Below are 13,386 nucleotides of genomic sequence, written 5' to 3' on the forward strand. Positions count from 1 at the left end.
TTATTATTTCCTTTCTCCAGAGCACCCTTAACCAGCTGCATTTAAAATGAAGGTTGCGTCAAGATGGAAAACTTATGAAACAGATTTCTCTTCTATGATCTCCCAAAGAATCCTCACAGCTGTTCTAGAACATGTGTCAATTGCAAAGTAAACTCATATCCACTTTCCTCCATCTATGTCTTAACAAATTTTGTTCTAACATTGTCCACTAGGTTTCCATCTCCATGTTTTGCCATCTGGATCTCATCGTTATAAATACAAGTTACTTTCACCCACTTGGCTCACTTCATATGCAGAGCCTTTTTAAATGGCTTTAAAGATGATTTACTAAAAAAGCAGTGAAAGATCTAACATGAGAAGAGATTAACTTAAGTAGAGAATTTCTTGCTTTAATGTCAAAATTATGTTACCAATGACTTCTGGCTTCCCACATTGTTCAGCCAATTTCTGCCTTATTCATATTTGTTCTTTGACTTTATATGTCTATGCAAGCACATTAATTACTCAGAAGGCACCCACATTCACAGCAATGATCTACTCACAAATTTTAAACATCTGAAATATAAATGTGAAGTATCAGAAAAGTAGAAAGAAGAAAAGGTCCAAACAATACTGCTTTGTTTCTGAAGCACTATGAAACACAGTAACTGAGCCCAAGAGTTAAAGACTTTATTAAATGAGTTTTCTTTTGCCTACTGAATTGTGTATTTCACCAAAACAGAACCAAGCTCCAAGAAAATAGTATCAATCTGAAAGGACTTAGTCAGTTATTCCAGTTACACTTTAAATGGTTTTAAAAGTTTCTACTTTAAAGCCAAACTCTTATCTAACTATGAAAGGAAAGAAAAAAGTACCTCAAAAAGACTTACAGTAAGAACATAAACCAGCATTGCCAACTAATTGCTCCTGCCTTCTTCCTGGAGCAGGACAGAACCACCCTCTTTCTAGTTTATGTTCTCATACCTTCAGTAGGTCAAGTGGTACAGATCCTGGCATGGCTCTTAAATTTTGCAGTATCTTCCTCAAAGTGATGTTCAGGACTGTATCTTTAAACAGGACAAAAACAGAAAGGAAAAAAAAATCCACAAAAACAAACAAACCAACAAAAACCCCACAACAAAAAAACCCCAAAAACAAACCAAAGGAAAGCACCTCAAATTGATTCCTCCCAAAAGTGAACGGCATCTTTTGCCTTAAAATTTTTGTATGATCAGGAGTGAAACATTATGGATGAACCAGAAATGTTGCATTCTTTATCATTCTCCTCATCTAAATCTAAATTCAGCTGGTAAGACATACCAGTTCAGGGTTCTGTATGCCCTGGCACCTGGTACAGGAAGTCTGTCCCAATAACAGGCAACCATTCAGGCAAAAGTGAAGTCTGATTCTTACCGTCTCTAAGAAGGACTTTAAACTCTATCCAGAAATTAACAGGCAGCTCCTGGAGCTGCAGTGCCATAAGCACTGCAGAGATGCCGTTTTGGCAAATAAACCCCCACCCTCTTTCCAGTATTAAATTAAAAAATAATTTTTAAAAGTGTAGTAAGAAAGGGCCAGGTTAAAAAAAAGGGCCAATCAGTCAAAAAGCTGTCTGAATTACTTCTGAAACATGCTGTCAAACAGCTGGGCTAATTTTTGACTATTAAGGTTTTCATTTGACTAGAGATCTAACAGCAGGCCCACTGTCTTCAAGGACTAATATTGCCTCTGGATGCTTCTCAATACCAACCAATAACCCAAATTTTTCTGGGCTAAACTTCAATCTGTTTGTCCAGTATGAGCTTGGCACCATCTGGAACACACAGCCACACCTTCTTCAGCTAAAGGGACAGGCGAGTCCCACTGTGCTCACTTCCCGCAGACTGAAGGAAATCTATTGAGTTCTCCAACATCCCAGAAGTGACCTCAAAACCTCTGAGATTTGAGACTCTGTTACAGCATATACCTGATGGATTTCTGTTATGTCACAATGCATCTCCTGATTGGTTGGTGTTTCACTCACAAGCCAAGAAGATGGAAGAAAATAGATGCAAACTGGGAACTTACTGTTTTCTAAAGGATGTCATGACATTTGTAATTCCTTCTCAACCTATAACAGGGGAACTAAGCCAAACCCTGTATCCACTGTATTTGCAATTATTCACATTGCAAAAGCAATCAAAAGAGCTGGGTTTGGCTTGGTAATATTTTCTATTTTCTCCATGGTATTCCTTCAACTGTTTTATGCTATTCTCTGACCCTGTTAAAAGCCACCTTGCCAGAAAACTGCCACTTTCCCATGTGAATGCACTTGTCACCAAAATTAATTGCCACCTTGCATTAGTGGTTCAAAGAGCCTCTTGATAGGAGCTCAGGAAGAACAGAAAATGGGGCAAAAGTGATGCATTATCCCTAAAATGCCACTACTTCACTTGTCAGGGATTGCAATTAGAGTTGGGCCAAGGCAATGTTAGCTCAGCTGCATCTGAACACACCTGTTTCAATTTAATTTGCAGTAATTAGGAAGCCTAGGGCACCAGGAAAAACTGCTGGTCACTCACTCTTTCAAATAGCTGAGTTTTCATGTGCCATTTAAAATGCTGTTTTTCAGAACAGACTGCTGACTTGCTAATGCTAGGAAAATGAAATACAGCAAAATATTTTTAGCAGCAGGAAGTTGTTACTTGCTACTGCCAATTACATGGCTTGTACTTGAACAGTGTCATTTTTTTCCCCTTGCTTACTCTTCAAGATAGGTAAAAGCTGGCTGAGGTCTCAGGGCATGAGGATTTGAATAAAACTTAGTCCCTGGGAGCTGGCTGATATTTCTGGAGTCATAGTCAGTACTGGCAGCAATCTGCTGTGACAGAGCAAACAACAGTGTCCCAGATCCACTCCTCAAAAACGGGAAAATGAGAGGATTAAGCAAGAGACTTGGATCTATTGGCTTTGGCAAAAGGCTGAATAGCTTGTCATGCTAAAAAAATTACTGAAATTGGGGAGTAGAAAATGGGGCAGAGGGGGGGAGAATAAAAAAAGCATTACAATTACATAAGAATAGATATTTATACTCTGAGTTAATTTATCAAACTGACAGAGAGATGAATCATCCACCATAAAAATAAGGGGATACAAGTTTTCTTTATATCACAATCATTATTTACAACTTTTAAATATTCACAGAAGAGTCAAGTATCCTCATCTTTTAATTTAAAATGTGGCCATGCAGGCCAAAAGAAAACTCTTGGCAAAAATAAGTTTCTACAGGAACAGGGCCCAAAGAATGATTTTTTTCAAAAACAGGATAGATCTTAGCAATCATGATGGTACTTTTTTTTTTTTTTTTTTAAACCTACACTGCAAACCACAGAAGGCTCAATAAACTCACACAAACCTAGAGCTCTGTAACAAAACAATGAGAAAGAACAATAACAAGACCCTGTGGTATAGCTAGACACAGGGTCTACATAGGACTTTTTAAAATATAACACAAATCTGATTTTTTTTCAGGGGACATACAGCTCTGCTTTGAGGCAAGTTCATTCCCACATGCTGAGAATCCAATTGAAGCCAATACAGTCTCCCTCACTAAACTAACTTGAACAGATGCATGCATTTGTACAAGTAAAACTGTATTATTTTAGTAATTGGCCTTTTTGTTGCTACAATGCCATTAGAAACTACCATGCCGCTGCATATTTTTCCATCTTAGAACACTTTCCTGCCCAATCCTCCTCACCCCCCCCAAAAAAACCAAAACAAACAAACAAACAAAAAAACAAACAAACAAAACCTGGGAGATTCACAGTACTGCTCCCTGAATATTGCTTTGACTATTTTGGAATGCTTTCAATATTATCAGTCAGTATTTTTTGTAGACTGGCATGTGCTTAAAAACTGGACAAGAAAACAGAAAAAGAAATCCATATAATAAAGTGAGGTTTAGTGGTCAGCACCTTTTTTCACCTCTTAGGTGAACTTTATAGAATATAAAAGTGTTTGCCTGAAGCTATGCTTATATAAGGATATGGGACACCCACATATATGTCACACATGATTTTAAAACTATGAAAAATCAGAAAGTATGAGGCTGGATCTTCATTTATTCATTAGCCTTTGGTGCTTCAACAGGCAATTTCTTTACAATCCAGGATTTTAATTTTTCTATTTCAGTTCTGTTCAGCTCATGATTGAGGTTTGGAAAAGTGTGAAGTGATGTTGATACTCCCAGAGACTTTAACATCTTGTTGGTCTCTTCACCCCATGAGTAGAGAACTAGATCATCAGCAGTTCCATGGCATTGAAATAATTCTGGAAGAGCACTTTCATTTCTTTTCAAAGCCTAGATGGAAAGGAGACACTGTCAGACATACTGCCAAAAATTTAAGGAATATTTACAATTACATGGTGACAATTACTGCACTTACTGATCTACATTTTAGGGGTCATACTGTACTATCTCTATAGAAGTAAATAAGGAAATACTGGAAAAAACTGCCCTTCAAGTTTCAATACAGTAACTCTTGACAAATGGTAGTGTTTACTTTAAGGTCTATATCCCCCTCCAAATAAGAGAAAGAGAAAAAACTCATGACAGCAAATGGAGCTCGTATTATAATGCATCATACATTTTAAAAGAATACTTATGCTTACACAGTCTCTTTAACAATTAAGGACAACTAGTAAAGCATTTCATTTGCTAATCTCTTTCTACACTTTGATATTGTACTGTCTGTGCAAAAAAGTGCAATAAAACATTATTTAAAGACAGCTTAAAGCCTCACTTTCCTAATATTCTGCTTATCTATTTCCTGGAAATGACATAAATTTAGAATGTGAATCAACTGCCTCAGACATATAAACATGTATATTGAATTTTAATCACCATGTTTTCCATGTAGCTAAACATGTTTTCTATAATATCTACTACACACTCACCTGGTAAACAGCAGAGTCTTTATTCAGAAAACTGGACAAGGCAAAGACTCCTGCCAGATCCTGATGAAACCTAAAGGCCAAATGCATTGCCATTCCACCTCCCATTGAAAAGCCTCCTAAAATGCACCAAAAGAAAAAAAGATTTTTTCTATAAGTCTTTGTAACCCAATGTACAATTTATTATCTTCAGACTTGTTTCTTTTATACATAATACAAAAAAAACCACCCATCTTGAGTATCATAAAGGTTACAAAGATTTTAGAACTACAGAGTCACTTAGGTTGGAAAAGATCTCTAAGATCATAAAGCCCAACCTATGATTCAACACCACCTTGTCAAGTAGCCCATTGCATCAAGTTCCACATTCAGTCATTTCTTGAGCAACTCCAGGGACAGTGCCTCCAGCACCTCCCTGGGCAGACCATCCCAAAAGTTTAACAACCTTTTTGTGAAGAAATTCCTTCTGACATCCAACCTGAACCTGATGTGGAATAGCTTGAGGTTTAAATCAAAGCATGGTGCAATTAAGATAATGGATAGCTAAAGCAGTGCTGAAGATTCATTACTGAGAGAGGACAAAAAATGCCATCATGTCATTACTTCAGAAGCCATTTGCATATGGTCCCTATCAGGTAGCTGAACACTGTGGCCATGCATACTCTGACATAAACAAAGTAAAACTCTGTGAACAGGTAATTCTCACTGCTTTTTGTATTCAAGTTATTTCTCCCCTAGGCTAGCAGCATTCACACATGAAAGATCTCTATTTTACATAATCAATGAGCACTCACATTCAACTAGCATTGAGGATATTTTTGTTGCTATACCTTGGGATATATCATAAATAGGGAACAAATGCAATGTATAACCCTGAGCTCTAACAGGAGGTCTGAATTAATGGCCCTCTGTGGTCCATATGTCTCTTCAACTACACTAATTCCTTACCAAAGATAATTCTTCAGGGATGATTTTTATATGACAAATGCTTGTTCAGTAAGAAAGAAATCCAGACTACATTACTTCACAAGGACACAGTACACAGGCCATTATATTGACTGTATCCAGATAATGAATAAAGTGAAGCTTTCTTTATTTTCTTATGCACAATATGGTCACTTATTTAATTTCCTTTTGATCATTCTGAAGAATGCTGTCATCTCCAAACCCCAAAAGAAGCACTTGTACTCTAAGAGACCATTTTGCATTTGCTTACAAATAAATACAGACAATGCTTGATCAACAAATAAAATGAAGTCCATTTAAAGCATTTCAGATTACAGGAAGAAAAACTGCATTGAAAAGTCATTACTAGTTTGTAAATGATTTAATCTTAAAATTTTGTACCCAGTTAGTCACAATCTGGCACACTGTCTGCAATTACTCACCAACAGTCTTTGACAATGCAGTCACCTTCTGTTTAGAAGAATATTAGGTAATGGTTCTTTTATGTGGCTCATACTACTACAAGAAAATGCAATACAAAGAACTAGCTCTTTGAATTTGATTAGCATGGGAATACCTGAAGTTTATCACCTGATACCACAACAATCTCTGAATAAATGCCATATGCTAAATGCTTCAAAAACAACAATTTGAATAAGCATTTATAGATGTAGACTATTTTTTCAATTAAAAGAACCATTTCAGTATATGTGCATGTTTGACATAAGACATAAAAGAGACTCTTAGTCAAGAACTTCTAAAAGAATTCAAATTTTGGATGAAGGAAAAATAAAAGGGAGGTATAGATATTACACAAAGCCAATGTATGAAATGACAGAGTGTAAACAAAACACAAAAGTACATGTATACAGATGATCTCACATGAACAATACATAAACTATACAGCATTGTTAAGCAGATCGTGTCAGGAGTGTTAGATAAAATCAAAATGACACAGCAACATTTCATCCTTAGATGGGCAGAACACTGCAAGGTCTTCACCAATCTACTTCTCTACTTGAGACCAATCTACCTTCAAGAAACACAAAGACTGTGCACAGAAGTTCAGAATTTGCCAGAGGGTCTTAAATTTAGAAGTATGTTCACTTTCAGTTTTCCCCTCATGCCTATTTTAATGAGAACTGTGATTAATGCTTCACAACAGCTAAACAGGGTTAGCTCAACAATGCTCAGGATGCCAGTTCAGGAAAGCACCTAACTCTTTGTGTTAACTTCCCTGACTCACAAAGGAGATTTATGTGTAGACTAATAGGGGAGCACACACAAAAGACTCAGTTATGTAAAACACTTCCAGTTGCAGAGAAAGTTCACTCAAGGATGCATTTATGACCTCAAATCTGCTTCAGTGTAGTGCTGATTTTTAGGTAGCACCCCTATGCAATAAGAAGAAAGCTGCTTGTGACTCACCTTGACAGCTGAGAAAGATCTGCTGAAATCAGACAATCACCACACTTCCAAATTAAAGAATCTGAATCAGAAGGAAACTCCCATGCAATACTTTACTAAAACTAAAACATTCTTTTCTGGAATATAATCTGTAACTAAATTCGGGTGATCTCAGGCACAGGATGATGTAACACAATATGAACAGAAACAGAATTTCTCAAATGGAATTTATTCCTGATTGAATGAAACAGAAATCCTCACCACAGTTGCCATTTTTCAGTGATAAAATATTCCTTGTAAATGGCCTTAGGAGCCTTTTAAACAAAACTCCAGTTCATTTTTGTAAAAGATCTTGATTTGTATTAATTTGCTTCCCATTTGTATTTGCCTAAAATGACAATGTGGTCCATGATGACACTTGAACGTTATACAGGGTTCAGGAAACCGAGTATTTACCTACTGTCAAACTTTAGCTTTATTTGTTTCTTTATACTTTGTCTAACAATGTCTGTGTTTGCATCTCAGAAAAGACAAACTTTATTATCCAACACAAAGATTTATTTTGTATTTCCTGTCCTGTATACGTAAGAGAATGCTAAAAACTGCCTTCTCCCCTATGCATCACTTTAGTGGCTGCAATGAGCTATTCCTGAATTCAGGAAGTTCTTTAGGTGTTCAGTCTTCTTCACAGAAAAAACAGCTCTCTAGCACACACAGTTTTGACATTGCCAAGTGCATCCTGAATCATACAAACCTGACTGTAAAACGCCTTAGTCCATTTGTTATAATGATTATGGAAACATCACTTTTTCATGCTTTTCAGTAAAACTTTAACATGTGCTCAAAGCTGCTTGCCATACTAGAAACCACAGCCATGGGGAAAAAAACCAGTTATGAATTATATCTAGTGCACAAATTTTGAAGAGCAAAAGAACAGGAGAAGTTAAACCCCAGATTTTGATGACATTAGGATTTGGACTTGGGTGTAGAGGTGCAGTTTGGGGTGTTTGTTTTAAGCAATATTTCTTCACTAGTTTCTCTGTATTAGTAGTTTTTCATCTTTCCTGTATTTCTTCCCATTTGTCAGTACAGCTTTGGTAACAAAGTGGCAAGAAATGAATCCTCCAGCACACAGTGCCTGTGTCAGCACAGCACAAGACAAACACTCTTCTGTTGTATAAGGCTACACCAGCACAGTCAGGAAATTGTCTTAGCCTGTTCTGATATTATTACAATACATTACATACTCTTGCCTCCTTTTCATTCCATTCTCACAGCGTTTTTCATTCTCAATTTCTCCTTTTTTAGTATTTCAAGTTAGAGTTGCTTTAATCAGTTTATTATCAAGAATTTCTCCCTAAAGTTACATTCCAGTTTACTTTCCCTCTCCCTAGGGACTAAGTAATTTACCTTATATTAATGGTAACAGCACAACCTTGTTCTACACATCATCTGCAAAGAAGCTGACTTTCTGTTTTGACCTTCCATTTTCATCAATGAATGGAAGTATTATATACATTTAACAGTGTTCACAAATGAATATCAGCAAAGAGTACAAATGCCAGTGGAAAAGCAAACTCCCTTCTCCACAGAACTCCCTGAACACTGCTCCTGTGTTAAGTATTCAAACACTTTGTCTCAAGTGAATTTCCTCACAGCAGTGATTTTCTACTTTTAATCTCTTCATGAAACTTCATCAAACCCAAACCTTGCACAGCAGCAGAACTGCAATGAATGATTTCCACCTTTGATAGCCTTGTTATTCTGGTTGTTACTTAGTCTTTACAAGAGCAACAAACTTGAGAGTCTTTACAAGAACAAAGGAAACTTCCCTTGAGTGGCTCAGCCACTTGCTCTAGTTAGGAACGTGAATTAACTTGCTCCACAACTTTCTCACCAGTCAAAACACATTTTGAAATGCATATTTAAGTGGTATGACTTTTACCACTTTCTTGTAAAAACAAGTGTACTATTGTTTCTAACGTATCAACTCGCAGTAAAGCCAGAACCAGTTACATTTTATTTTCAACTATTACAGGTAATAGAGGGGAACCCAACATGTGTACCTAAGGGGTCGTAATTTTTAGCACTGGAAGGAAAATAAAATCCATTAAAAGTCTTGAATCAATTTTTATTAAGATGTTACTCTGCCAATCTATGGCTTGCTTAATTTACCCAGTGTGTGTTGTCTTGGTTGTTTCTAGAGAGGACAGCAGTGTCCTGCTGCAACACTTACCTGTCATTTTTACAGTCAGCATAACTGCAAACATGGGAAAAAGGAAGAGAAAAACCTGTCCTTTATGCTCACAGTATTTGTGACTCTAAACTGAATCACAAATTCAAAAAGAAGGAAAGTAGAAAGTAGCTCTCTAAAGAAAAGAGTAGCAATGCACAGAAACAAGCTGCTGCTGTGCAGAGCTGTGAACCTTCTGTTAGCAGAGGGCTTTTAGAATTCAGAAAAGCAGTGATAAGGATTTGCCTAAGTAGAGCTGAGCCTGCACTGGCACATGACAACAGAATAGCAAATGTTGTGACGTCTCACTTTTCTATGACTGTGTTGGCACAACTGTGAAGAAAGTACAGGTTAATTTGTACCCCGGGGCATGTCTGTGCAACTCTCAAGCAGTCTAAAAGCCCATCCATCCATCCATCCATCCATCCATCCATCCATCCATCCATCCATTTAATTTTGCACTGTATTCAGGTATTTATTAAAGATGAGTACGGACATACCTTCAACAGAGTTCTTAGTTAGGCTGAAAAGATCAGAACTTGATTATATATAATTATTTTCTTACCGAAGTCATAATCTTATATGCAACAACACTATCATGATTGAATTATTTTTGAATGATTTTATTAGTTTACTTCTGTGAGTCTCATTTACTCCTAATCTTCACTATCGTTTGCTAAACCGTCATTCACCATACTGGGAATGTGTCATCATTCAGAGTCTTTAGATACATTAATATTGACACCATCACATGTTGGGAAACAAAGTAACAAGTAATGGTCTAGTCTTGGTTAAAATGAGCATTGTACCTCCTACCAAAAGACTTACAAAGGAAACAAAGATTAATTTGTTAATGTCTCTTTTTACTTCCTGATGTGTGAGCTAGACTAGCAGAGATCCAAAAGAGACATATGGTCAGTTCAGATACAAAAAAAAGCCCCAAAACTAAGAGGACCAAAATTTACCCCAAAGTATAAATGCAAAGCAAATTTACACTGATGCACTGAAAATTAATAAAATGTTGCAGGTATTATGAGGCAGATGGACTAATAGTACTGCTTTCAGTCCAGCATCTCAGGCACAATTTAGAGAAACCACAAAGCCATGTAATGGGAGGTACAGAAAGAAAAATCTCATTTGAATTGCAGAGAAACAGCAAAATAAACCCATAAATTTCCTCTGTAAGAACAAGGCAGTAAGTACCTCTGAATGGAAGACAATGTCCTCCTAATAAAGACAGAAGACACAAGATAGGATGAGTGACAGCAAAAGGCTCAGAAGCCAAAAGCATAAAGTGCCAAGATTGTGGGTGAAATAGATGGCTCAACACTTCAACAATTTATTGTTGGAAGTTTTTATCTCCACATATTTATAGAATCTGTTCTCTGGGGCGTCAAAGCCAAGATATTTCCCCCCCATCCCATTCTCACACACACTGAGAGAGAAGGAAATGCTAATATTTACAAGAAGCACAGAGCTTTCATGTTACTTCCACCGTGGTTCAGTAGCTATGTAAGAAGTCTAGCAATAAACAAAAAGTGGTTGTGTGTCTTGTGTTATTGTTACAGCACAAGGGGTCAGGAATCATGCATGTGTTTTTTGGCATTTAGTCAAATTTACAAGACTGTTATGGAAAGTTTATTTTCACTGGCTGCTTACACGAGTGACTACAGGTGGCAGAGACCAATGTGCTTGGATCAGCACTTCTGCACTACACAAAAAGTGACCTGTGAAAGCAGGAAAGCAGTGCTAAATTAAGAACAAAAAAAGAGCAAAAAGACTGCCTTTCACCAAAGTGTAGTTGACTACAGTAAGCCCTATCAAAATGCTCAAAAAACGAGAGGGCCATTTCTTTCAAGAGCTTCTAACATATTCTCGAATAATATTGTTGAAATCTTAAACAGTTTTCACTGAAGTGGACTTATTTAACAGGGCACTGTCACTATGGAAGCAGTTAAAAAAACCCAAAACAAAGGAACAACCAGAAAAAAACAAAAAACAAAAGCAAGACCACCTGAAAAACCAACTTAGCTTTAGATAGAAAAAGAAATTATTTATTGTCCCACATTTTAAATTGTGGCTTGTTTGGCCAATTTAGGAATGAATTCAGGCATTTATAAAGAAGAAATATATCCTGTTTTTAAAGAAAGGATAATATCAAAGCTCTAAGTGTCAAAATTTGACTAAATTTATAACACTCTTTTATCTCCAAAGTCAATACAAACCTACTTACAGGACTATTTACAAAAAGTGCTTTAGCCAGGAAGATCAGTAAGAGTAACTCAATAAGAATGTCTGGCTAAAAACTAAGTGCCATTAACAAATTCTGGGGATGATATAATTATTTTTTGGAATAATTATGTATTGCTGCTAGTCTCACTTCCTTCCTCCTCCAAGGTCAGGGGAAATAAAACTTAATCAGAAGTCTACTTTCTTCAAAAGACTTGTGTTAAAAGGAAAGCAACTAATGAAACTGTTAGGAGATAAGAATGGGTAGATAAGCCATGACACAAAATTAATATGGATGATTTAAAAATAAGATTTCCTTTAGATCCAGCAATCTAAGTAATTTATTTCTTTAGAAGTAGATTCATAGAGCAGCTGTTAAAAGCAAGGCTGCACCAGCATTTTCCTTGATAAGGAAGAGAGGAGTGGCACTGTACAACCTGGACTCCATCCTCAGCTTTAGAGTTCTGATCTGCAAGCAGTCACTTGTGAATTTCAGAGGTACTGAAGCAAACAATGCAGGCTCAGAGAAAATGCTCGTACTGTCCCACTATCTTGAGCTTTGTGGAAAGTCTGAATAGCTCAAGGGGAATCATCCTCCAGAACACCAGGTGCCGGGCTTCTCATTTTCCATGTTTGAGAGCCCACTGCTGCTCCCTGTCTCTTCCCACTCGCTCACCTTTGCACAGTGCTCTCTCAGATCTTGCCTTCTTATCCCACACCTCTGAGCTGTCAGCCTCTGCTCACCTTCCTGCTTGCCTAACAGCTCGCTCACCCTCATCCAACAATATCTGACACTCACCCTCAGCCTGTAATTTCTAGTCGTCTATTCCATATAAAACCATAACCTTCAATCTTGTTATGCTCCTCATACTCATTTTGTTTTCTTTCCAGTCATTAAAACTCCCACTTACTACAAAATGGTCACTCAACCCAATTCTCCTTAACCCTTTAAGGAGCATTTAATTCCCTGTGAATACCTTCATATGACTGCTCTGCTCTTTGGTTTCTGTGACTCTACCCAAAAAGGCCCCCACTGTTCTTCACAGACTCCCAAGTTCTCCAGTTGCTTCTCTCAGCTATTTTACCTCTGCTTTCCATAAAAAGATATGTGCCATTATGGATCTCCAATATGACTCAACAACACTGAATGCACTATGAATTCATAGCAAAATTTCACCCTGTTTCACCCAGGCTTCCTCTGCTATAAATGCCTTATTTTTTCCCTTTACCTCACAAAGGCTGCCTCCTCCAACTCCATGGTACCAGCAGTGACAAATCCATCTGTTACCTTAGGCCTCATCTTATTGTACCATCCAATACAGATGGATATTCCTGTCATTTTCCAAGAGAAATCTAAAAAGATCTGACAGAACTTAGTTATCTGACATTCTAAGCAAGTAACCAAATCTTCCCTTATCACCTGTACACCCATCTTCTAAACTCAGAAAAATTTCAGGCTGCACATTTCTCCTTTTTGAGTGGACATTACACTATGGTGCAGACATACTGACTTGGCCTCATATTTTCTTTTGATCAAAAAATCACAGAATGGTTTGGGTTGGAAGAAATTCTAAAGATCATTTGGTTCAAACCCCCTGCCATGGGCAGGAAGTCCTGCCATTAGACCAGGTTCCTCAGGGCCCCATCCAACCTGGCCT

The 13,386-nt window shown here is 37.2% G+C and overlaps 1 protein-coding gene across 1 annotated transcript in view; it reads right to left on the reverse strand.

Annotated features, from left to right (window-relative positions):
* Positions 1 to 648: 648 nt before the first annotated feature.
* The window catches only part of LYPLAL1 (lysophospholipase like 1), a 30,142-nt gene continuing 17,404 nt past the window's right edge, over positions 649 to 13,386 (reverse strand). The window contains exons 4-5 of the mRNA XM_071425925.1: positions 4,918 to 5,033; positions 649 to 4,321 (exon numbers count right to left, since the gene is read on the reverse strand). Of these exons, the coding sequence (XP_071282026.1) occupies positions 4,082 to 4,321; positions 4,918 to 5,033 (356 nt within the window). The 3' untranslated portion in view covers positions 649 to 4,081. The remainder of the gene's footprint in view (positions 4,322 to 4,917; positions 5,034 to 13,386) is intronic.

This window comes from Agelaius tricolor, unplaced genomic scaffold (assembly GCF_023055355.1).
Source record: "Agelaius tricolor isolate 1412-34295 unplaced genomic scaffold, bAgeTri1.0.p SCAF_1, whole genome shotgun sequence".
Lineage (NCBI taxonomy): Eukaryota > Metazoa > Chordata > Aves > Passeriformes > Icteridae > Agelaius > Agelaius tricolor.